The sequence below is a fragment of the Xyrauchen texanus genome, chromosome 12 (assembly GCF_025860055.1).
Source record: "Xyrauchen texanus isolate HMW12.3.18 chromosome 12, RBS_HiC_50CHRs, whole genome shotgun sequence".
NCBI classification, from domain to species: Eukaryota; Metazoa; Chordata; class Actinopteri; order Cypriniformes; family Catostomidae; genus Xyrauchen; species Xyrauchen texanus.
Window position 1 is genome coordinate 7,186,287 of NC_068287.1, and position 27,842 is coordinate 7,214,128.

Sequence of the window (27,842 nt, forward strand, 5' to 3'; positions counted from 1 at the left end):
ATTACGGGTTATGGAGTGTAGACTGATTGATATAAATAAATAATTTTAAGCATTTTAGCATAAGGCTGCACTGTAACAAAACATGAAAAAAATGAAGTTTGAATATATCTGAATGCACTGTATTTATTTTTGTTTTATTTATTTTAGCTATAAACAAATTACCACAATTTCCAGCAAAATACCACCGTTTATATACAAACAATAACTAAAATATTAATAATAATAATTTAATCATGGAAATTAAGGACAAATTCAAAACTGTGCTTGTGTTTATTGTGCAAAAAGACTGTCCAAAGTTATTAAGACTACAGGTGTAAGAAAATCTGTCATTGTTCGCATGTGTTCTTACAGGAAAACTAATGCAAACAAAAGAAGGATTTTCTGTTCAAGAGCTCATTCTCTGTCACTAATGAACAATCGTTGGTTTTAAGGTCCGATTCATTGACCTGAGATCTAATGGAGAGGAAGGTGAGCAAATGAAATGACTCATTGAGCATGTCTTCAGTTGATTGACACATGTCATTCACTCTGTTTTGTGTCTCTGGTGAAAGGCAGTTTCTAGCTGTGCTGCCTAATGGACAGAAAACAGATCTCTGTTGTGTCTCTCTCATTAAGACACCACTGAAGACAATGAGGGCACTATAGGAGCTGAAGAGTTACGCTTCAAAACACTTTCAGGCTTTTGGGACTCTAACTGGATTAAGAGATCATCTGTTGCAACCTCCTAAAATGGCCACTAGAAGCCACCATTTCACAACCGTTCTTCAGTATCCTGCAACAGGCATCAGTTTTAGAGGAAAGCGTTACACTTGCTGTTTTGGATGGGTGAATCTTACTAAAACATGTCCAAATGATACTTTAGCAAAAAATCAGAAGGAAAAAAAAGAAATTATATTTTGCATAGAAATAAATGAAGCCTTAAATAATATATAATTGTTTCTTTTCGCAATACTGTTTTAAGAAAAGCGTTGGAAATATCTATTCGTTTTAGCGAATCGGTTCGTTCGAACAGTTCGTTAAAAAAATGATTCACAACAGTGTCATTTCTCAGAAGTGTTTTTAGAAGTGCGGTTACACTTTGCTGTTCGTCATAATATTTGAACTAGGTTAGCTTCTAGAGATCGGTCGTGTTGTTAAGCATTATTGATATCAACATTGTAAAAACTAAAAAAATCACTAAGCAACAACAGTGTTGCCGATATTGAAAATACAGTAGTAATAACTAATAATATTAATTAATGCCATTTTGCTAACGGCAGTGTTCCCATCTCAGTTTTTTTCCTCAACAAAGTCGTCCCGCAGTGGTTGCACTCTTTGCAAATCGATTTGTTCAAATTATTCAAAAGAATCGTTTTAAACGAATGATTCGTTCGCGAATCGGACGTCACTATTCTACATGAAAATTTGAGTAAAATGTACTTAACTGACATAAAAAATAATGTAATAATCCTAAAATGTGTGTTTTTTTTTTAATACAAATTATAATTTATTATGTGAAATAATGTGTAAAATTATAATTAGTATTTTAATATTTTTTTATATTATTTAATAATTTATTATATACTTTTCACTTAATATTTATGTATTATTTTATAATAATATATTTATGTATTCATCCATTTACGTATTAATTCATATTGCCCGAAATATAAGAAACCACATTTCTTAGCCCTTTCATTTCTTAATCAGCAGAAACATCTCATGGAGGAAGAAACCATTCATAAGACAAATCATATCCTGTATAATACTAAACAATCATTTAATTTAAAGTGTGATACTAATTAAATGAATCATTCATGCCTATCAATATTCTAAATCAGCATTTGCACTTTCTTTATTTACAGATCATTTTTTAATTGTATTTACATACAGTTCTATTTATTTGAACTATTTTATATACATTCAGTTTGTGAAGGTGTTGCTATTTCCATGGCAGCGAGATTAAAAATATGATTATGTCTAGCAATTCATACAACTGGCACACGTTGAAACAGTCATAAAACAACAGTCTAAAGAATCTTCTTTCTTCCTTTTCTTTCTTTTTTCTCAAAGTGTTGTCTTGCCCATCTCCTGCTTTTGAGAGATGCAAAGGTCTATGCAGAAGAAAATGAGGACACCAGTGACTGCAAACGTGTTACACATGAAACACAGTCATTTGAATTTTGTTTGTGGATGCAAACATATGAACTTCAACTCTGTGTACTGTACTTACAGAAAAAGGGAAAAAAGAAAAACCTTTAGAAGAAAACAAGATTTGCCGACTCATCCCTGAGCATACAATCACCAGAAACATGTCCAGCTCTTGTTTCTAACTACACTGTCACAAAGTTTGACGTTTATATACCGTAGAAAAATAAGCACATTCATTAATGGTCATTCAAAATAGAGAGACTGAACAAACATACAATCTGCAAGGCATCATTTGGTTTTGATAAACAACATACTATATATACACAGAAAACTTGAAAAACAGGAACACTATTCTCTCTGCCTGAAATAATGATAGAATTTTTTCTATCTATAGAAACTAATTTTGGAAAATGAATAGAACACCTCATGAAAAATCACACTTTTATGAAAAAAGGAAAGATCTTCCCTGTAATGTTTAAAACATGGCTTTAAATGGTATCACATTTCAAAACAATATATCAGTTTGGTTCAAAATAACCTGCCATATTTGTGATAAAGACAACATGAAATCAAAATGGACCTATATATATTGTACACTGTAAAAAGTGCTAACCTGCAAATGTTACCTAAAGGTTTTATTTCTAACTAATTTAATCCTTAAAATTAGTTTTGTTTAACAGTTTGTTTTTCTGCTGATGTCACCAAGACCGGGGGAAGAGTAATATTAACAAGGTTTCCCCTCTACCACCCCTAGAGTCACAAGTTCAAATTCAGGGTGTGCTGAGTGACTCCAGCTAGGTCTACTAAGCAACCAAATTGGCCCGGTTGCTAGGGAGGGTAGAGTCACATGGGGTAACCGCCTCGTGGTCGCTATAATGTGTGGTTCTCGCTATCGGTGGGGTGCGTGGATGCCGTGGAGAATAGAGTGAAGCCTCCACACGCTAGGTCTCCACAGTAACATGCTCACAACAAGCCACACGATAAGATGCATGGATTGACGGTCTCAGACGCGGAGGCAACTGAGATTCGTCCTCCGCCTTCAAGATTGAGGTGAGTCACTACGCCACCATGAGGACTTAGAGCGCATTGGGAATTGGGCATGCTAAATTGGGAGAAAAGGGGAGAAAATTAAAAAAAATTAAAATAAAAAAAAGTTTCCCCCCGGTCATGGAAAACCTGTAAAATATAATTTCAGGTATTTTATTGGCGAAGAAATAGTTATCACATTTTGAACATTAAAATCAACTTAAAACAATGTTCGCAACCCATTTTACTTCCACAGTCTCAAACATTTCCATTTGAAACAGGGTTCTGAGTAAATGACTTTCATGCGACACTGAAAAAGGAGGAAATATTGACATTATTTTGAATTAGTTGAGTGGGAAAAACAAAAACTTTTCTGCAACAAAGTATTGAGGAAATAATTAAAATGAAAATAATTAGTAATGTGACTACTTTTCTATGAATTAAAACCCAGCACTGTTTGTAACAGGGATTTGTGACAGGGATTTGTGACGTCAGCCAAAAATCTTTATTAAATATAACAAAAAAAATTTTTTCTTTAGAATAACGTGCAACAATGATTTAAACATAATAAGTCCATTTTGATTTCATGTGGACTTAAAATGTATTTTTCATGTCGTTTTTAACAGACATTATGCAGGGGGCTCTGGGTATCTCAGCAAATATTGACGCTGTCTAACACACCTGGAGTCACGAGTTCGAATCCAAGGTGTGCTGAGTGACTCCAGCCAGGTCTTCTAAGCAACCAAATTGGACCGGTTGCTAGGGAGGGAAGAGTCACATGGGGTAACCTCCTTGTGGTCGCGATTAGTGGTTCTCGCACTTTTAATGGGGCATTTGGTAAGTTTTGGATCGCGGAGAGTAGCATGAGGCAACTAAGACTCCGCCACCTGGATTGCGTGAGTAACCGCGCCACCACGAAGAATTGGGAGTGGCAATTGGGCATTCCGCAATTGGGAGAAAAGGAGATAAAAAAACAAAAACAGACATTATGCTGACATTCTTACTCTTCTTTTTCTTCTCTTCTCTTCCCTTTTTCCTGTAGTGATGCAACATCTTTCTCCTCAGCTTGTATGCAGTGAAAGTTATTGCATAGGTCAGGTCATATCCCATTTTTGCTGTCTTTTGCAAGCACAGCAGATTCAAGAACAGTTTGCTACATTGTTGGCCTGCTTAGAAAATGCAATCAGCCATCAGGGCATAAGTATCTCAACAGCTGTTCATTTTCCACTGCGAGTAGATTGCATTCTTCCCGTGAGCTGTACTTTAATTATCAGTGTTATTGGGACCTTGCAATGAGTCCATGTTGGGAGGTAGAGATTCATATGCAGGTAAATCTGTACCAGGTTCAGAGGTTGTGACCGGAGCATGTGGCGGCTCCTCGGGTGTCACAATGTCAAACGGGATGTCAATGGACTGGACAGACTGTTGGATGCTCTGCTCATATGTGGGAGGTGGCTATGGTAAAACACAGACAAAGATTGACTTAAAACACATGTGATACACAAATAAACATTACACAGTTTGTACAAGATAAATGCCTTGGGAGCAGTTCTTCAAATGTGATTCATTTTATGTCACACATGTTTAGATTTTTTTTTAAAGCAAACATAATACTTGGAAGGTGTTTAATGGATAATTATTTTCTTACAGATCAGACTTAGGCTATGTCAACATTTACCCGGATATATTTAAAAACGGCATTCTCGTTTTCTAAACGCTCTCCATCCACACTGACATTTTCAACTGTTTTCCAGAAGTTTCTTGTCCACACTGAAATGTATGAAAACACCAAGATCGCCTTACTGCACATGCAGAAAAATGTATGTTTTATGTACAGTATGAAACACAATTGTCCTCGTGTCCCGTTGCCTTTGAAGGAAGAATGTAATGTGAAGTTTGTACAAAATAACATTTATATTTAGCAACGCTATCAAAGCTGCTACAAGATGGGGAGCCATCTTATTTTTATTTTATATTTATCATAATTTGGAATGCCCAATTTCCACTACTATGTAGGTCCTTGTGGTGGCGCAGTTACTCACCCCAATCCAAGTGTGCGGAGGACAAGTCTCAGTTGCCTCTGCTTCTGAGACCGTCAATCCGCACATCTTATCACATGGCTCGTTGTGCATGACACCGCAGAGACTCACAGCATGTGGAGGTTCATGCTACTCTCCGTGAACCTTGCACAACTTACCACACACCCCATTGAGAGCGAGAACTAATAATCACGACCATGAGGAGATTACCCCATGTGACTCTACCCTCCCTAGCAACCGGGCCAATTTGGCTGCTTAGGAGACCTGGCTGGAGTCACTCTGGATGCCCTGGTTTCGAACTCGCAACTCCAGGGGTATGGGCCGCCATCTTGATTGTTTTGGTTTGAATAGATCATATGATTGCGTCACATTTTTACAAATATGTCATAATTTTCAAATATGTCCTTTTCCCTGTCCACACTGCAACGTGAAAACAGTGATTTCAAATGTATCCACTTGGGAAAGTGTTTTCTAAAAGCTCAATTTTCGCTGCCAAAAATGCAGTCTCAGGCCAAAATGTAGAGAAAAAGATGTTTTCAAACGAAAACATATTAGTCTGGATCAGGCGGTTTTCAAAGTCTTGCACAGTAAGCCCCCCCTCTGAGAAAATTGACAAGGCCGCACCCCCTTGATCTTTCTTTTCAGATTAACAAACATACAATAATGTTGTATAGGCCTTTACAATCGCAAAGTAAATAATAAATAAGATAGCTTATGGTAAATGTAAAAAATCTAATTCAAAATATAAGACAACAGGTACCTTCTGGACACCTTTTTGAAGTTTTATCATTATATTAGATATTAGATTTGTGAATGTCATAGAGCTGCGTAGTTTATTTGAGAGCACACATCTAGTTTCGAGCAAGAGTTGCATGCATCCGAGTGGATACATTCAGTACTTGATCCGCTCTCCCATGATATGCATGTTGTGGTCTCGACATTAAAAATATTATAACGTCACACGTCTGTGCTATGGTCTATTAAGCAGGACTATGGTCCATTATGGCAATACATTTAATTTATCTTCACAATAACATTTTTATTGTATTTATTTATCCTTTTATTTTACATGGTGAAATTATCATCCATCTCCACACTTCACCTGACATGCTCTGGCGCCTGCCCAATTGAAAACTGTGGGTGGACAATGAAATTATCCCCCAAAAAATCCAACAGACATCGAATTGGGACCCAAACTATATCTAGTGACCAAAATATCATAGAGATTTGAGGGTGGGCTTTGCCAGTAAGCAAACATCAAGCAACCACCCAGAACACCCCAGTAACTACATAGCAACAGCCTGGCAACAACTCACAACACCCTAGAATTGTGGTGATAAGTTTTGAACAGGCAAGCACCACTCTCATTTTCTTCAGAAATGTAAAAACCTACTTTCCTCATTTTGGTTCATTATTTTTTAATACCAGAGACAGTTAAGCCCAACTCCGTGCAATTGTATTAAAATTTATGAGAGAATTTGGAATGCCCATTATGGCGGACGTAGAAAAGGAAGTCCCGCCATATAGGTAAAAGAGCCAATCACCTTTTAGAAACATGTGCATTAGCTGGTCAAGCCTGAAAATTTTGTTTTTTAGCATGATCTGAGACAAAAAAAAGCACAATTTATGATACCATTGTTGTCAGATTTTACTGTTGATTTAATCTTGACTAACTGTTTTTGAGATTTCAGTCTTTCCCTTTTCAAGTAGATAGGAGCTGGACTTTCATTCCGCATTTATTAATAGAAAATAGCTGCCCAGGAGTGTTCCAGAGATGGCGGCCAAGTGGACTGACTTGCCTTGAGAATGACTTTGGTATTGCTGAGCAGGCCAGTGCATTTACAGAGATAAAGACCTTTGCACTATTTCACTATATATGGCTTAACATTTATTTAGGCAAATATATCTGGTATAGTTAATACTTCTGTCCTGCAGCAACTTCCTCTTTTACTATTGCATGGCTCTGTTCCAAAACCTATTGAGTTGCCTCACTTTCTACTGCTTACATAGGCCAAATGTCTTATAACCCTGCTAAAAAGACCAGCATTGCTGGTCACCAGCTTATGCTGTGTTTTGTGTGCTGGTCCCCTAGCATGGTATACTGGTGTCTACCCACAAGGCTTTAAAACTAGCTGAAACAGCTTCATCAAAAAGATCATGCAGGTCAACCAGCTTCACCAGCTAGGTTTTGCTGGTGAAAAGCATGGCTATGCAGGTAAATCAGCAGCAAACCAGCCCTAGTCAGCATAAATCAACCTAGACCAGCATGGGAATTTTTAGCAGGGAAGTCAATTGAAATAGAACCTCATTAGTGATGAATTTGAAACGCTCTACATCAGTGGCGACTGTTGCTTTTCAAGAGTACGGAAGCACAGACTACTGTTTTCGGTCTCTGCAATGTTGCTCACAAAAGCTGCTCAAACTACAACTCAAAAGTGAAATTTGTTTAACGAAAATAATTGCCTCAGCTTAAATCTGTTTTTGCAACAATAAAAGCGCAAATACCCGATTATAAAAGCTAAAATAAATGTGAATCAAATTGCAAATAACTGCGTGTATCTCTGAGAGTCAAACACTCTAAGATTTTACATTTCCAATGCTGTCACTCAAGTCCATTACTGTTTCAATTATGGGCTGTTTGTTGTGTAGTACTGCCCATTTGAGAGCTCAACCAATCATCATATACAGAAGTCAAGCTTCCAGGCGGGACAAAGATACATTGATTGAAAGCCCAATGTCCAATAAGCAATCAATGCTTACAGAGCCCTCATAGACTCCCAGGCCTTTTCTCTATGCTAAGAACACAAAGAACGGACGTGTTCTTGTGAAGACCGGTCTTGCCTAGTTAACTTGAAAGGACGTGAAAATTAGTTTTTAGATGTGCTGCCATATGTAGATTCAATAACCTCATATCGATATCTATTTGTTCCGGCGGTGGATGATGATGTCGAAAGAGTCCACAAGACAGTAAGAACGCATAATGGTGCATTCAAACCAGAGACGTCGAGAGTGTCAAATTGACCGGAAGTCATTCAATTTCTATGGCAGCAGGCATCTCTTGGTGGCGAGAAGCAGTGATTTGGGTGTTGTAGGCATCAGAGAAAAGTTAAAGTGCGGGCAACATTATGGTAATGCCTCTGTTCTGAACGCACGGTAAGAAACCACGGCGTCCGGGTGGAACCTCAATATAATGTGTTTATAGCCTCTTGCCCAATGGACATCGACTTTTTACATCTTGATTTAAATGGAATCAATATCTGCCAAATCTCCCATTAAAACACAGCCTGAAAGCAATCACCACTGCTCTTCATAGGCAACAACTGAAATTTGACTCACAACTGATTTTAATAGAGCTTGACGTTAGCATGTTGCTAAGCTAATGCTGTGATACTTTAATACGCATAAAAATACATAGCACACACACATATTAGTTAAATAGTACATTTTAAATTAAATTTTACATTTGTATATACTTTTCAATGTCAAATGATTTCTATTTATAATCAACATTTCTCTTGCTTTTTCCACCATCTTGAATGTTTCACTGAGCCTGTCGTCAAGAATTCTAGGATTGCCTTTTCTTCTATTAAGGAAATATGTGATTTGGTTAAAAGTAAGTATCTTAGGCCACATCCACACTAATTCATTTTAGTTTGAAAACTCAGTTTTCTGAGGTCACGTGACGCCATGTGAGGAGTAGACGTGTGAACAGCAAGCTCTGTACACTTTGCTAGTTTTTTAATTATTTTCATGTTATAATCTGGTGAGATTTGATTTGATCCTCGAGCTCTGGAGACATTAAAAGACACTTACGTGCTCGAGCTGAAACCTCTGACGGGCACGCGGAACAGGGACTCAATTTGAACAGTGCAGCGGGAGAAATCCAGTGTCAACTTTCCAACATGTCTGAGATGCTGACAAAGGTTGTTGCTGACTTGGAAGACTCGCTGTAATACGTCGATCGATTACGGCGATGGAAACAAAATTCTCTCAGTTGGTTACAAGAGTGGCAGATGTTGAGAAACAGATAGATTATCTTTTTTTATATCTAAGCCCCTCATTTCATCTGTTGTGAATTGCTCAATCGGAAACATCTTAGTCACGCTGAAGTGCCAAATGTCGCTGATGGCCTCAGATGGACCCGATTGAAATACAGATATAAGACTATTTTGTTGCGGAAAGTGGAGTTTTGGTTATTCAGGGCAAGACAGTCATACTTTGAGTCAGGGGACAATGCAGGGAAGCTTTTGGCTAGATATATAAAGCAGAGAGAGTCTTTTTCTTTCATTCTCTCACTGAAATCAGCTGGTGGGTTGTAAATTGGTCGTAAATTGGTCGTAAATTGCCAACTGAGCAATAAATTTAACATTGATTCTGAGACAACCTTGGAGGAGGGTAATTAATGCCTTACCTACAGGCAAAGCTCTGGAGTCAAATGGTATTGCCGCTGAATTTTGCTTGGTGGTAGAATGTCATTATCTTTTTAAGATTTTGGGAATGTATGTGTTCAGGAGTACATTTATTGGTTGGATTAAGTTACTTTATTGACACCCGGTAGCAGTGGTACAAACAAATGGCTTCATTTCAGATTATTTTACTCTGTGTAGGGGCACTCGGCAGGGTTGCCCTCTTTAGCCATTATTGTTCTGTCTTGCCCTGGAACCATTAGCAGCCGTGATAAGAAAGGAGGATGGAGGCAGGAGGTTTGGCGCATAAGCTCCTGCTTATGCAGATTATATTATTTTAATCTGCATTATTTTAATGGTCTCTGACCATACTAGATCTATGCCTCCACAGATTTATTCATTCATTTTCCAAGTTCTCATGATACAGAGTCAATTGGTCTAAATCCGTAGCTTTGGCTCTGACAGCATACTGCCCAGTAATGGCTTTTTAGCTGGGTGCCTTCCAGTGGCCCAAACAGGGCATTAAGTATTTGGGCATTTTATTCCCAGCAAATTTGTGTGATTTAGTTAATTTTGAACCTTTAATTAAAAAGGTTTTCGAGCAATGTGGGCAGGTGGGCTTCATTAAATTTATTTATGATTGGGAAAGTTAATATTATCAAAATGAATTGAATTCCAAATTCAACTACCTGCTACAGTCACTCCCTGTAGATGTCCCCCTCTCTTTTTTCAAGCAATTTGATAGTATAGTGAAGTCCTTCATTTGGAATGGTAAACAGACCAGACTACATTTCAACAAATTACATAGGCCGATTGACAAAGGTGGGCTAGGCCTACCCAAGATTTAGTTTTATTATTATGCGTTTGGTCTCAGGCATTTGGCTCATTGGTCGCTTCCACCTGAAATAGCCCCTCCCTGGTTTTCTATTGAACAGGAAGTCCTTGCCCCTATTTCGCCATTGCAAAGCCTTTCTATCAAACTAACCGGAGAAGTCATAACCCGTTATTTCCCATTTCCACGGGATTTGGACAAGAGTGGCCAGAGTATATAATTTTGACATTTATTTAAATGTTACCTCAAGCATATGGCTGAACCCCAAAATTATGTATCAACAAGTCCCCTTTCTGTTGGTCAGAGGTTACTACACTCGGCGACCTGTATGAGAGTGTTGAGATCTTTTGAGAATTTAGGTCATCATTTTGGGATTCCCATATCTCAGTTTTATAGCTATTTACAGCTGCGCCACATGCTCTGTACTGTTTTTGGGAGTAGCACACTAAGGCGTCAGGGGCTTTGGCAGAGGTGATTGCTGCTTTTTGAAAAGGTCATGAGGCATCATGTATTACTCCTGCCAACTCAGAGTCTGGGGGATGGAGCTTTCATTTCTATCAATAGATTATGGGAGAAAGATTTGAATTTGGTATTGCAGGAAGGAGGAAGGAGTATGGACTAGGATTATAAAAATGTCAAGTCTAAATCTAGAGTTGCAAGGGTTCGCCTTATACAATTTAAGATTTTACACCCCTCTAGATTATATAGGATTGGTCTTAAAGACACACACTCCTGCTTGTGATGCCAATCAGAAGTTGGAACTCTGTCTTTTGGGGGGTGTGTTAGGATTCAAGATTTTTGGTTGAGGGTTCAGTGTTATTTGTGTGATGTTTTGGGCACTCAAGTTTTACTATTCCACAGACTTTGTATTTTGGATGATGGGGCGGTCATAAATTTGGGGGACAAATTTATACAAATTGGGTTCTGACAAGTGTTATGATTGGCAGACAAGTTAATTTAAGGGGTTGGAAGTCGGACAGAGCGCCATCATTTCCGGAGTGGTGTGCGGAGATGGGGAGGGTGGCAGCTTTTGAAGAAGAGGTATCTAGAGGATTGGTAATTTGGACTTGTTTGTGGTAAAGTGGGGCAAATATCTTAGCTCTTGGGGAGGGTCAGTGGAGAGAGAGGTGTTGATGTTATGTGTGTGATTATTATATTTGATTTACTTATATATTTTATTTTTAATATTAGTTTGTGTGTGTCTTTAATCATGTGGGACCACTGAGGTGTTCTTGTGGGTGGGGTAAGTTTTGATTCTGTTTGTAAATGTTTTTGCTTTTATTTGTTAATATATGAATCAATAAAAAAATGAATTAATAGAAAACTCAGTTTTCTGTTTCCTATCATCATCGTTTTCCAAAGTATGTGGTAATTGAGTGTGTTAAAACACTGGTTGAGAGGTGCAAACTTTTGGAACATGTCCTACCATATGATGCCTTAAAATGCTGTCTACAATACATACTGTAGGCAGCTCACTAGTTTTTGGAACAGAGTGTATCTGCATTCTCTCTCTCTATCATTTAATAGCTGAGCTCATATCACTTGGCCTTCGCTTTAGCCTCCAAATAAAACAGCCCATTTTAGGACACACAGTTTAACTGTGGCCCTTAGCCAGGGAACAAGCTAATTACACTCAGTAATACACTTAATGGGCGAGGGATGCTCCCCTTGAGTGAAACATCCACCCAGTGAAACTAGGGGGAATAAAGGAGAAGACAGACGGACAATGAGTCGCATTCTCCCCTAATGTTTACCTTTCAAGAGCCGCCGCTTAATTATGTTTGATGTGCCTCAAATCCCATTAGCTTGTGTACTCATGCATTAACCTGGCACAAAATCAACATCAGTGAGCCTTGAAATACCCTGGGCTGGTATGCGTCATGGCAAAAGCGCAGGTGAATGATACTGGGCCTGTTCGTGCAGCAGCGAATGGCATCCATTTCTCAAATATGATCATATTACGGATCGTAAAATTGAGGGTCATTGAAAATCTATTGTTATTTACTTCAATTAGACCTGCAATGGATAAAACGGCTTACTGGGACACACACACAAGCAATACAATTGACATTAGTGGACGTCAATAAAGGTGACTTTTGGAAGCAATTTGAACATACAATGGAAAGTGTTTTCAAATGTTGTAAGTTTTTGCCTTTACAGATGTAGCTGATTTCAATGGTCCTGCAACATGCAACTTTTTCAAGAATCCCCAAGAGATTCAGAGAAATGGCCAATTAAAAATTGATTTTGTGAGTCATTCTTCAGGACTTAATAATTGGTGACAAAACTGTATAGACATATGTAAATTGCTGGTTGACCAATATGGGTTTTTTCAATGGCTGATGCCAATACCGATATCTAGAGAGCAGGATGGCTGATGGCCGAAATAAATGCCAATAAACATAATACAATTTACCTACAGCAAATTAAAAAAAAGTGAAACAAACATTTTTTTAATACACTTGAAAAGAAAAAACCTAGAAAACAAAGTGTTGACAAATCATCTGGTAGATTTTGGATCTGTCACAAGCGAAAGTTAATACTTTTGTTAATCAGCCAAGCAAACCCATAATCGGTCATCGCAAAATCGCCAAATATGGGCCGATTATCGGCCTGGTCGATATATTATACTATTACTAATGTAAATCTATGACTTTTCAAAAAATAGACCCCAATTAGATAATATCAATATATTTAAATAATATTTCTATCCATATTCTTCATGTTGATCAAAGTTAATGATGAGGACAGTCACTACATAAGACTATGTACACATTCTACCTGAAAATACTAAAACAAAATCAACACAATTTGAATAGATAATTTAATGTTTATGGTAGGGTTGGGAAATTTAATGCGTTCATTTATGTGATTAAAAAACGCAATTAATGCAGTATCCATTTTTGGCACTTACTGAAACTTCACTCATATTTTTCCCCACTTTCTGTGCCTAAAATTTACATATATACATTTCCAGGACTCGACTGCATATCCTAGCACAGAAACTGATTGTGTGGAGCAGTGCACGCTTATTACACGCAACACATGTTCCAGACATAATAAACACGAGAGCGGATTTACACTACGGAAGAATTTTTACTCACCCGTAAGTGGTGAGACAGGTGTGGGAGAGACATGAGCAAGTTGCCGTGTCTATTCGCATCGCCCACAAACGCTCACTTACAGTCATCTGAACTAATATCAAAATGAAACCACACAAGAGAGACCCAGTGTGTGTGCGATAGAGACTGAATGGCAGCCAGACAAAAATGAGATTTTAAACTTCAGCATTCAGTTTGTTTTATATCTGAATGTGTCTAATAATACATTAATAATGTACACTTAAGTTTATCTTGCCAATAAAGCTTGATATAAATTAAATCTGGCCATTTGATACAAGTATTAAATGCTAAATATTTGAACGTACATATTTAAATAACTAAAGTAAATAATGAATCCATAATTAATCGTTATTAATGAACAGAAAACTGCAATTAATTAGTTTAATATATTTTATCAATTCACAGCCTTAGTTTATGGGAAAAAACTGTTATTTCATATTGAGCCAATTGATTATATGAAATATAAGAGAAAAAATGATGACAGTAAAATTACATGTTGTGTCTACCGGCCACAGGTTAATTTGATTGTTATTAAGGCTAGATGAGTCACCTCTGTGTCGATAGGTCCATTTAGGCCAAAGCGGTCTGCTATCATCAGGTGGATCTGCCGTTGTCGGTCTTTCTTGCGTACACTCTCATACGAGGGCAGACGAGGCATAGAAGTCTCCTGTGAGGAGAGGTAGTAGTTGCTGGGAACACCAATGAGGAACAAAGATCCCGTCTAACAACCACACACAGAAACAGACAGTAACTCAATTATTTGATTGAAATTATATCACATGTATGAAAATGGAGTCGGTTTCCCAACAGTTCTTGAAGAATTGAAAGAAATACTGAAAATGTCACCCTCATGTACTAAAACTATTATTTTCTTTGTTTTATGAACCATAAATTGACATGTTTGGCATAATGTTGAACTTCTGTTTTTCAAGGAAAGCTGAGGGTGAGTTATAATTTCAAGCTCCAAAAAAAGTCCACAAATAAAAGCACTAAAAGGATGACTTGTGCGCTACTGAACCTTCCAAGTGTTCTGAATCTATACATTAGATTTAGCTGAGGAAGAGACTGAAACTTAAGTCATTTTTTCACAAGATTTAAAGTATAGATCACCATCAAATTACTTTGCTGATTACTTAATAAAAAAATAACACCAATACTAATTACTTTACTTTCAAGTAATTATCTGAAACACTTTTCAAAGGAAAGTTTTTGTTTTTCTATCAACAAATTCAAAATCATTTCTGTATTTCCTCCTTGTTCATTGTCACATTGACTCGTTAGGGGGCGCACATAAATCAGCAGCCACAGAAATGCAAACAGACATACTTATGAACATAATTAAAGTTATAAATGTATTCTACATACATCATTTTATTTAAGAAAATGTGTACCCCAAGTTGTGCTTAAAAGTAATTAACGTATTTGAACACTAGTAACTGTAATCTGATTACATGTTTAAAATGTAATAAGTTACACTACTTTTTTGACAATAAAGTAATCAGATTACTGTAAATAATTACTTTTTCATTAGATTACATCCAACACTGATTACCATCCACTTTCCTTGTATGAAAAACAGAAGCTTGACATGTTCTTCAAACACCTCGTTTATGTTTCACAGAGAAAAGAAAATAATACAGGTTTTGCACTGATGACATGATGACAAAAATTCATATTTGGGTGAACTATACTCATATATTCTCTGAAATGAAGATAAAATGACCACTAGAAAACACTTACCTGTGCGCTCACATTATCATGACCTGTGTTGTGTGTCTGCTCAACATCAGAGGTAGTGACTAGAGTCTGTCTGCTGTTGTAGTACTGAGGGGGAGCTTCCTGTTCAGTCAAAACATGACAAGCTCCTGTTATCATATATCTGATAACATAAGTGATTATTCAATCTTTCATAATTGATTACACTGACCCTAAAAGAATTGGGAGGCCATATAACATTTCTTTTTAAGGCATACTAATATAAAAATAAATAAACTCCTGTGACCTCTTATATGCTAATATTCTACAGCAATCATAATCAGCCCAAATGTAGTATAATGAACTTGGAATACAATTTTTTTTAAAATATTGTAAATAGGGCTGTCAATCAAAAAAATTACAATTAGTCAAATTAATTGCATGATATATCAATTAAATAATTTATTGAATTAAACGCAATTAATCACACATATAAATACAAATATTTCAATGTATTGTTATAAAATAATTATATTTAAATTAGGGCTGTCTATTTAAAGCATTAATTTACTGCAATAATTATATGAAAAATAATGTTACAAAAAATTTACGCATCAATTAATCATGCCCCCAATCTGTATGTAAGTTCAGTTATAAGAAATGTTTCTACCATCAGACCAATTCAAGCTAAATGTAGCACATTGATGTAGCAATAGGGGCAGTCAGCACTCCAGTTCTATAGGCAACACACCTGTCAAACCAACGAGAGCAACAGGAAGCTTAGCCTTTTGCACTCAAAAGACAGCTGGACCGAACGCAACAGAATGCAGGGATCTCAAGACACATTTAACAGCACTCCAAAAACACAGTGCCCATGACTAGAGATGCTGAAAACTAGTGAAAAATGATACAACCAAACTGAGACACTCCAAAAGCGCCTGTCTGACGCATGAGTATGTAGACCAACTACCAAAAGTAGCTTGGAGGGAAAAAGGCCAATAATATGGTTATGTTTAATGATATGGAAAATAAAACAAACAATATTTCGACTCTCAAGCTACTATATTCATTGCAAGTCAATACATCCCCAACCCTGATTTAAAGTCTAACAACCCCTTCTATTGTGTCCACAATGTCTCTCCTCCTTTCCCTACTTCTGCTATGTAAGATTAGACCTCTGGATGGCCATAAATTATCTTACTAAAGAGTGGACCACCAAGCAACTTCCTCCTCTGCCTCCCCACCCATCCAGGGCTAGATTAGGCAGGCGGGCCCCGCATGAGGCTGAGGAATTCCTCCAGCCCAGCTGGACACTCTGTGATTACCCCACACCTAATGGAAGCTTTGAGTCCCGCGACAATACAGTCTTATTGCGCCAACAGGGTGCTGTGTAACAAACCCATCACTGGTCTTTTGAGGGCCGGCCTCTGTTTCACACCCTTGTTTCTGTGGCAGGTACCACTTAACGAGCATGCTCTATTTTACAGGCCCATATGTCACCCGGAGAGCACCACAACACAGTCATTAGTGCAGTGGTCAGATGATGCTTGCAGAGTAAGGGAAGAAATTAACCAGGGCTCATATTATTTGAGCAAATGCAAAGGTATTTAAAAATGCTCCATAGTGATGGACTGGCAGCTGTGGTTGTGACTATGTTTCAGGTATTACAGAATGTAATTTTGGTGCCTGTCTAATTTTCACGTACATATCATTAAATTATATAATGTTAATATACCAACCAGCTGTTTTGCACTTTTCAATGTACTGTTTACCACCATAGTAACACAGGTGGAAAAACAGAAGGCCTGACCATAATTTCATCAAGAGTGGCACTGTAAGGAACAATGTTCAGTAAATATGTATAGATACCATCAGAGTAAAACACATGACACTAAAATAATGCAATAAACATTAACTAAACAACATAAAAGCTAACATAAAACCCATTTTTTACCGTAATGCCTTAGAATGTTTGACGTTTGAGTGTTTGTATCACTCCCATTATTCTCAAAGGGCATTTACATTACATTATTTTAGATTAGATATTTACTCTATCACACAATTTTTTCTCTCTATCACATTACATCACAATGCACATATCTGAAATGTAGGTGGTGCTCTAACGCATTTTAGCCCTCACAGTTGTGCTCGTCCATGGACATTCAGTCTAATTTTCAGTTCAAGCACCACCCCTGTTGTTTCATTGAATATCTGGGCCTCTGAGTGGACTAGAAGATCAATCTAGGTGTCATTAGAAAGCTGAGATCTCCTTTGCTATGATAGAAAATATGTTCTTCTGAATTGCATATTATGTTCTGGACATAGACTAAGATATAACAGATTATTCTTTTACTTCATAAAGTAAAAGCAGGTTTAATGTTTTTTTTTTTTTTAGCTATTTGGGGCTTATAGCAGCAGTTATCAGAGCATAAAAGAAACATTTATATTTGAAGAATTAAAGAAATCATATTTCACTTTTTGATTCTTATAAAAATCTATTAAACTGTTGTATTAGGGCAATAAAATAAACTGTACAGTCACATTCCTGAGTGAGAGCTTACATTTGATATATGACTTTGCATTTATGTGCTATGTGAAGGAATTGTATTTTTATATAAATATTTCTACCCCATTACCAGAGACTTTTAACGTTTGAAGTGTAATATTTTTTCGCTATATAGTTTAGAGTTTAAGGGGTAAAATTCAAGTGAAAACTACCATGCCATATGAACACTTTTAAATAATATAAAATTACTTATCTTACATTACAGTACTAAGAATTAGGTTCTTTCTTTGGTAATGAGAATCGGCTACTTAACAAATAAATAAAAAAGTGGACATGAAATATTGATTTGATTTGAGTTGAATTTATTTTATTATGTAAGAAGCAAGAGACTGTGGAATGATACGAGAGACATGAAACTATCACAGTAGGTAATCATTTGCCTGTGACAAAGGTCAATAATAAAGTATGGCGGTCATGAAATAAAATATTTTACAGTCAAATGCCGCAATTGATCAATCAGAATCAAGTATTACAGAGAACTGTGTAATATTCATTATATTCCATTCTAGGCTTATGTAGTTACAGGGTTCAGTATGTGTACAGTGACTCTGCTGACATTAATGACCTGTAGCTGTGAGATTAGTTCAGCATTTATGGTCTCAGAAATTAGTGTTATTTAATGTGTCACTAATGTGAAGTGCTTTTTGATAAAAACTTAAAGAAAACACACAGCAACACCAAAACAACTGTATAATCTAACATAGGAGCCACCCGTTTGTTAAATATGTATTCTATTGTGTTATGATATCTTTAAATCAATATCTAGTCAAAAGTTTCTGTCATTTTATTGGTAACCGATATAATTGTTCAGATAAAAACATTTTTTTTTAATTAATTGATTCAATTCAAAAAATTATTTAACATAAATGGATGACACACTATGCTTTTTGTCCAAAACAATGCACTCATAAAGGTAAAAATGCCCCTGAAAATCAACTCCAGATGGAAAATACTAATACGAGACAATATCTGAGGGTGTCTTACATATTAGTTTGAGTTTCCCCTTATATGTCACATCACAAGCCACAGTGGGACATTAAACAGCATTCTCTATGGGATAAAGACTTGCTCAGTTCATAAAGACTTGGAGGCACAACACTCGTTGCAGCTCTGACATCACTCATTGTGACGTATTCTGACCTTTCCCATCACCCCTCCCATCCTGGATGTGGAAAGACATGTTTAGTAAAAGTGAGGTCAAGGGTCACCTTCCCTCACTGGTTTTCACTTTCAACAGTTCTCGGAGTCCCCCCCAAAAAACAGAGACGTTCTTTTGTTTGAAGAAGCAAAAGCGTGTCAAATCAGGCCAGAAGTCGGGGGAGGACCCCTTCAACAGTGTGCCTTTTTCAGCACCTGACCTAAAGTACAACCATTGTGTCCTCTGACTCCCCACCAAAACATAGACTGTAACAGTCAGTTAGGGTACAAACACCTTGGAAACGAGTAAAGTAATCTTTTTAGAGTTTAATGTTTAGAGTTTTTGACTTTAGTGAGTGTTGAATCACTTACATTTTCAGCCAGTTTGAAGTCAACATGAAATCACTTTCACCTAATTTACTTTATAAACTCACGTTCCTGGTCTTATTGTTCATGATTAATCGGAATGTGTTCAAATAAAAATACAAATGTTTGTCTTTGTAATCTTTGATCTATACAGTGCTTCATCTCTGAAAAGATTTTCCTTTACATCTGATGTCACAAATTCATCTTCCTTATTGCCGAAACATTGCCTAAAGTCCGAAACATACTCTACCAGTGGCATAACTTGTATCTTACGGGCCCACCTGTCAGCCCACATCCTCAGCCCCTGTATTCAGACTGATCTCTCAGAGAAATCATAAACAGTAGGTTGACTTTTCATTAGCTAAAATTGTTGTGAGCTTACAGAAATTCTAAATACTGGCCCCAGTGGCCAAAGTGTTGTTGCTCCATTTTACGGGTGTACTGTCCATGGAGGGGCACCAAAAGTGACTTGTGGGTCAGTCCATAGATATTATATAGAGACTATATGATGTCTATGGGTCAGTCCATCTCAAGTGGTCCAATACAGGTTGCTTGATAATTTTTAATTTTCCTATTTTTTTTGCACATTCTTGTTTCTTAGATTTAAAACTTAAGTCCTAACGTAATGCTCAAGATTATGCTCAAATGCTCATATGATTATATGAATATTAAATGAATGCTCTATACTTTTAGGGTCAATTTATATAAGGGTTCAAGTCTAATTTTTCAGGGGGTACCTACCTTTTTATGGTAAGTGTGCATATAGTGTGCATGCAGAACATTACAGGTTTGAGACATCTCTCTTAATCTTTTATAGGGGCGAGAAAGTGCAATTTTTTAAAATTCCCCTTAATTTTGGGTTGAATATCTCTGGTGGGGGACCAGATAGGAACCTGACATTTTCACAGAAATAAATCCCCTATAGTAGCATTCTGCTACTGAGTCTGAGATTCCACTGGTTACAGAGCTATGGCTAGTAGAAATCTGGGGAAAAGCCTACTTTGTGTTATGAGTTAAGAGGCGGCTGTGGCTCAGTTGGTAGAGCGGGTCGGCCACTAATCGCAGGGTTGGTGGTTTGAATCACATGACTCCACATGCCGAAGTGTCCTTGAGCAAGACACTGAACCCCAAGTTGCTCCCAATGTCAGGCTAGCACCTTGCATGGCAGCTCTGCCTCCATTGGTGTGTGAATGGGTGAATAAGTCACAGTGTAAAGCGCTTTGAATACTGTTAAGGTTAAAAAGGCGCTATATAAGTGCAGACCATTGAGAAATGAACAGATGTAATATAAACATAACACATAACAAAAATGAACAGTATTTTACAGAAATTATGTTTATGATTGACATACAGTAGCTTATGCTTGTCAATGAGGTCTAAAATGTTACTACTTGTGATATTGGCAATAGTGCAGCATGATCTATCACAGGGTTCTTCAAAAGGTTCATAAACAAAAGCATTTAGTTTTAAGTAACCTTAATGAACTGTATGTGGAGTTTAAAAATCAGCACCCAGAGTTAAAGATAGGATCAAAATGTTGTGAACTGAGGCCAAAATGGAGTGTGCTGGCAGGAACTCACACTGTCTGTGTCTGCACACAACATCAGAACATCAAGCTGATGGTTGAGTCAGCAATGCTAAAAGTGGACTACAAGGCCCTGCTGGAACTTCTAGTCTGTGATAGAAGCAATTAAGACTGCATGCTCAACAAATGTGACCAGTGTCCAGGTATAGAGGCCTTATTGCAGATGCTCCAAGAATCAGACAAAGATGACACACTCCCTGATAACATCACCTTTAAGTAGTGGGTTATGAGTGACAGAGCAGATATGATCACTGTTGTTCTCCCAAGGGATGAATTCTCTGTTTCTCTGGCTGAGAAACTCAATGCGTTAAAGACACACCATTGGTTGAGGACATGTAATGTTAAAGCTGTAATATTTTTTTTAATTCTTCCACCCACCTGGACAAAGAACATTATTCAAAATGTCTACAGAGTAGTGTGGGTTCCCATTAACAATGTTCTCAGAAAACTGACACCTGCCGAATTGACTACTGTCACTGGACACTCCCACAACATTTCAGACAGACTGAGTGAGGAAATCTCTCAGCTTCTAATAAAAAGTGTACATGTAAAATACTGTTCATTTTTGTTATTTGTTATGCTTAACTTACAGCTGATCATTTCTCATAATGCATGAATAAAGTAGGCTTTTCCCCAGATTTCTACTAGCCCTAGCTCTGTAACCAGTGCAATCTCACACTCAAACTTTACAGCAAAATGCTACTATACAATTTTGGGTTCCTATCAGGTCCCCCACCAGAGATATTCAACCCAAAAGTGAGGGGAATTTAAAAAAAATGCCACTTTATCGCCCTCATAATAAAAGAGAAGTCTTAAACCAGTAATGTTCTGCATGCACACTATACTTACTGTACATAGGTACCCCCTAACAAAATTAAGACTGATACTTCAACCCTTCCCATTATAAATTGACCCTAAAAGTGGAACTTTGAGCAATCTTGAGCATTACATTAGGACTTAAGTTTTAAGTCTAAGTCTACAAGAATGCACAAAATGTTTATATATGTACACGTACCTTGTAATGTGATCTAGAGCTGTAGTTCCCAAACCTGTTCCTGGAGGCCCCCGAACACTGCGCTGTATTGTATATCTCCCTTTTCTGACACACCCAATACAGGTGGAGTCTCCATTAACAAGCTGATGAGTTGAATCGGTTGTGTTTGATTAGTAGTGGTTAGGAACCACTGCTCTCGACATCAGGTTGACAGGGTCTCCTACACTGCAGACGCAACTGCCTTCCAGTTGCACCACAAGGGAAGGTAAACACATTGGAACGATGTAAACATGTCTGATAGGAGATGCAGCTTGTCAGTGAGTCAGCATAATGTGGTTGATCCTAGGGTAATGAAACACTCGGAAACAACATGCTGACTTCTCATGTGATCATGTATCTGTTTTCGCCTTTTTTTCCTCCATGTGAGAGGAAGAATGTGGAGCCAGTTTCCCTGTGTTACTAAGATAAGGTTAAAGTTCCCTTACGGTGAACGGTCACAAAACAAACCGAACAGGAAAAGGATATTTTGAGGATAAGGTATGACTTCAGGCCCTGCTTTATTACCAGAACACACCAGATAAAGGGTGCTCTTTGACTTTAATCTAACGTCTGCTTTCACGAGCCACATCCTGATGACTGGACACATGAAAAGAGAAATGTTCTAACATGAGGTCAGGATATACAGAATAAAACGTCTACAGGAAACTGGTGACATGAGATAACCTATTGGTCTTTGATTAAAGCTTAACAAACTGGAATAAGCAGAAGAGACCTTTCAAAAAACGTTCTGTGGCATTACCATGATATAGTGATGGTATCAGATGCTAACACCATGGTACTTTACTAAATCGGCCGATCTTCGTCTTAAGTCTGTGATCGTCGATTGGCCGATTGTGCTTAGAATAAGGGTGGATCTTTTTGGCAGAATGCAGGGAATCATACATACACTGCTACTCTAATAAATTAGAGAGGATAAAGAGACTGAAAATGGGTATAAAAATTAATTAAACCACAAATAAACATTCAAATACAAATCTGAGCATACACGATGTAACATGAGTCGTGACAGACGTGTTGAGCAATAGAGACTGTTTGAGCGATCATGAGCACTTTCAGCTTCACTCCCTTCAATATGCTCACTCAAGGTGTCAATCAAACACTCTCCAGGTGCTCTTAAAATAGTTTTCTGTGAGGATCCCAATTTAAATCAAATGTTGGTCACATTACCACTAATCACAGCAATAATATTTTAACCATAAGAGCACCAAATCTTCACACATTTGCTTAATAATTAGTGATTTGTGTTACAGCAAAACAGAAATAAATGATTTCTCACTGGAGCAGTTTTAGAGCTTATATGGTTTTTCTTTTTTTTTTTTTTAAGTATCTCTGCTGTGTGTGATGCTCTTATGTTTTTTGGTTGCCAGTATGTCTCAATTACCTTTTGATATTGACAACAGAACTATGCACAACAGTTTTCCATACAAATAAATGTTAACAATTCACAATGAATGTAATTTTGAAGTAATTTTGGTAACTTTATAAAAGGTTCCATTCGTTAACATTAGTTAATGCATTAGTAATCATGAGTAATTAGTAATCCGCCAAGGCATAGACTCTACTAGACCCCTGAAGTTGTCCTGTGGTATCTGGCACCAAGATAATACCAGTAGATCAGTCAAGTCCTGTAAGTGGCGAGGTGGAGCCACCATGGATCGGACTTGTTGGTCCAGCACATCCCACACATGCTCAATCAGATTGAGATCTGGGAAATTTGGAGGCCAGGGCAACACCTTGAACTCTTCATCATGTTCCATTCAAACCATTCCAGAACAACGTGTGCAGTGTGGCAGGGCACATTATCCAGCGGAAAGAGACCACTGCCATCAGGGCATACCATTGCCATGAAGGGGTGTACCTGGTCTGCAACAAAAGTTTATTTTCTGTGACTTGTGCCACAGACCAAACGGGATAGCCTTCGTTGCCCTCATGCACTGATGAGCCTTGGGCGCCCAACACCCTGTCGCCGGTTTGTGGTTTGTCCCTCCTTGGACCACTGTTGGTAGATATTCACCACTGCTGACTGGAAGCACCCCACAAGCCTTGCCGTTTCAGAGATTCTCTGACCCAGTCATCTGGCCATGACAATCTGGCCCTTGCCCAAGTCGCTCAGGTCTTTACTCCTGCCCATTTCCCCTGCATTCAACATGTTGACTACAAGAACTGATTGTTTGGTTACCATCTAATCTACCCAGACCTTGACATGTGGCCTTGTTAGGAGATGATCAAAGTTATTCACTTTACCTAAGTGGTCATAATGTTTTGTCTCATCAGTGTATATAGCACAGTGTATATAGCACTGGAAGAACAGTTGACCGACAGGCAGTTCTCCGCCATTCTTTTTTAAATTTACCTTTTGATTATGCTCCAGTGGCATTATGGGATAGTGCCGTGTCCAGTGGATGCACACTTCAGAATCTCGCTGGATGTAGTAGGTCATTCAGGTATTTCTTGCCTACTGTTATATGGAAACTGAAGATTCGGACATACTGCTCCATTGACATGCTGCTTTTGGCATATTATATTGTAGGGAAGTATTCATATTTGCCACAATTAGACTACTAATATGTCACACTTTTCCACACATTAAATCTTCAACCACAGTGGAGGGTGAGAGAGGTCAGCCATGTCACCTGCATCCCTGTCATAACATCTCCACACTGGAAATGTACCTCCTCTGTTTTTTAGTCTTTTAGTCATCACATTCAGGGGAACATTCTCGCCGTTTTGTACTCCTCACTTAGCCTAGATGTTTCCATACTCAAAGGTCTGACTCAGAACAACTTGTGCTCAATGCGAATTATTCAGTTTAAGATGGTGATTTGGTGATTACCTCGCAATATAAATTTGACCGTAGTGAATCTTCTGTGGTTTTAAGTCTTGTTTATTTATTCTTCCTAGCGTAGATTACATTCTTGCTTACTTTGTCAAATATCCTATCTGACATGTACAACCTCCCCTGAGCTGAGTCATAGTGATTGGCATTTGGCATAGTGATGCTGTCGGGAGTCATACACTGTACCATACACTGATAAAACAAAGAGTGGGAGGTTTTCTTCATTAGAAAAATTATCAAACTAGGGAAGATGTAACTCTTTTAAAGGGGACCTATTATGCAAAATTCACTTTTACATGGTGCTTGCACATAAATGTCAGCAGTGTGTGTACACAACCACCCTACAATGTTAAAAGTCCACCCACTCCTCTTTCAATTTATTTCTATTATTTTTATTTTACAAATATATCTGAGAACTCAGACTCTTGAGCTGCAAAAAAAGAGCAACTTCTGAGCAATGCACTTTTCTTACCATATTAGAATGAGATTCCTGATAAACCCTTATTTTGCAGCAGAGGGGAAGCTTCCGGTACAGGATAAACAGCAGCACCACAATCAGCACAAAAAACACCAGACAACAGACTGTGAAACAGAGAAGACAACAGACAAAAGAAATGATATATACACTGTAAAAATAAAAAAAAAAAAAATGTCAGCTGTGGTTACCAGAATAATTATGTGAAAAGATACAGGAAAAATGTAAACAACTTTACAGAACAACCTGTACATTTTACAGTTTAGAACTCTTGTAATATACTTGACCATGATGGCAATGTAGAAAACAAATTCTATACACTTTACAGTTAAAAAACATCATAAACTTGATATTGACCTTCTGAAACTGTAAAACTCTGCTTTATACTTTATAAGGTATTGTTAATCGCCGTTAAAGTTACAGGAGCACATGATAACATGAAGTTCATCTATAGAGGCTCTAGCTGGAGCAACAACAAATAAACATATAGAAACAGAGCTCAGTGTCACTCACACAAACACTAAACACCATCAGAGTAACACATGTGAATATAAAATAATTCAATAAACAAATGTGTCCGAACTTTTGACTGGTAATGTATGTACATTATTGTAAATACAAACTTTGTCACATAACATTTCAAGAAAATGTGTTAAATACTTGTTATTATACTTAAAGTTATTGACTTTCTCTTAAAGGGATAGTACATCCAAAAATGAAAATTCTCTCATCATTTACTCACCCTCAAGCCATCCCAGATTTCTTTCTTCAGCTGAACACAAACGAAGATTTTCAGAAGAATATTTCAGCTCTGTTGGTCCATACAATGCAAGTGAATGGTGACCAGATCTTTGAATCTGCAAAAAGCACATAAAGGAAACATAAAAATAATCCATATGACTCTAGTGGTTAAATCAATGTCTTCATAAGCGATATAATCGATTTTGTGTGGGAACAGACAAAAATGAAATTCCTTTTTCTCTATAAATCTTGGCATGTGCAGTCTCTAGGCACGATCATTATTTCAAGCCCGATAACACTTACTAGTGCTTGACACATCTACATACTGCTAGATGACAAGAAGTGTAATCAAGCTTGAAATAATGATCAGCAAAAAAGACTGCTGATTTCAAGATTTATATTAAATAAATAGCTTAAATATTTATATGTTTCTCTCCCACACCTATCATCTCACTTCTGAAGACATGGATTAAACCACTAACATTTTATGGATTACTTTTATGCTGCCTTTATGTGCTTTTTGGACCTTCAAAGTTCTGGCCAATTTACACATCAGGGATGGCATGAGGGTGAATAAATTATAAGAGAATTTTCATGTTTCGGTGAAATATCCCTTTAAGAAAAGCCATTAAGATGTCCCTTTTGATTAGTACTGTAAGTATCATTGGGTTCAACCGTTTTAAATGAGATAATACTGCTGTTAGAACAAAACAAAAAACAATCAGAGATAAGTTCTTCTTTCGTTTAAGCATATAGGATATTTTGACTTACTTGCACCCACGATGACTGTCCTCTGGTCCATTGAGGAGCTGCTGGTGGTGGGGACAGTTGAAGGCACAGTGGTGGCCATCTCTGACAAAATCAACTTTCCTGAAAATCGGCACACACTGTCTCATATTAAGTCAGGACAAGAAACGTTTTTCTTTCTTCCCAGCTTCATTACAGATAATTTATTTTTTACTCGAGTCCCAGAACTTCAGTTGCGTACTGAACGTCAGTCACGACTCACATCCGACTCCTCACGAAGCACCAAAAACATTGTTGCCACTAGTGAAAGGACAGATCGAATCCTACTACGGTAAAGGCTTGCCTTGTGAATATTAATGAGGTACGTGAGTGGACGCTCCAGAAAGGTTGCCAGGTTACGTCTGCCTGGTCTGATTAATATTCATGAAGTTAACACTCATTGTAGTAGGATTCGTTTGATGGAGCCAGGAACATGGTAAATGAAACAAGAAGAAGAAAGCTGTGGGTTTGAATATTACATTACGTAGTATGGAAATACAGAAATAAAAAACAGAAACTGTACCATCTTATCTTAGAATCTAAAACGTATTCTTTCTGTGTCATACTTCTTTGTATCACTCAAATTAACAAGCTGTACAACCTTCACGCAAGATGTCCTGGTTGGCTTGTGGATGTGGAGGACTTTGCGCTTTTAAAGTGCGCCGCCTACCGGCTGCTTACCTTTACTACAGTCATTTATTCGCCACAGATCAACAGCAGCTGGGCGAAATGCTCTCAACTGAAATGTGTGTTGTGTATACATAATGAACATTGCTTAGAAACTACGACAGACGTATTATCAAATGACTAATGTTAATATAACTCGACGAAATCGCATAGGCCATGTTTATATTCATACATTCATAAATGAACTGACCGACTCATATATACACAAAGATTGTTTAGCCCAAGACATAGCACTTGTATTAAAATGAATGAGATAAATTGAAACATCCAATATGGCAGATGTAGAAAAAGGAAATCCCGCCTTACAGGTAAACGAGCCGTTCACCTTTTAGAAACACGACATCGCCTGTCAGTCAGCT

General features: G+C 37.5%; 1 protein-coding gene across 1 annotated transcript; it reads right to left on the reverse strand.

Annotated features, from left to right (window-relative positions):
- Positions 1-1,825: 1,825 nt before the first annotated feature.
- Positions 1,826-27,002, reverse strand: si:ch73-364h19.1 (uncharacterized). The gene is made up of 5 exons (XM_052139930.1): positions 26,782-27,002; positions 25,267-25,376; positions 15,296-15,394; positions 14,106-14,276; positions 1,826-4,611 (listed from the first exon to the last, which is right to left on the reverse strand). The coding sequence occupies exons 1-5, from the start codon at positions 26,858-26,860 to the stop codon at positions 4,420-4,422; spliced, it is 651 nt and encodes a 216-aa protein (XP_051995890.1). The 5' UTR covers positions 26,861-27,002; the 3' UTR covers positions 1,826-4,419.
- Between the last annotated feature and the right edge of the window lie 840 nt (positions 27,003-27,842).

Coding starts and splice junctions, on each gene's coding strand:
- si:ch73-364h19.1 (XM_052139930.1), bottom strand. CDS start 26,860: ATGGCCACCACTGTGCCTTCAACTGTCCCCACCACCAGCAGCTCCTCA. Junction 15,395..25,266: donor AGGAATCTCATTCTAATATG/GTAAGAAAAGTG, acceptor TTGACTGAACAG/GAAGCTCCCCCTCAGTACTA. Junction 14,277..15,295: donor ATGATAATGTGAGCGCACAG/GTAAGTGTTTTC, acceptor TGTGGTTGTTAG/ACGGGATCTTTGTTCCTCAT.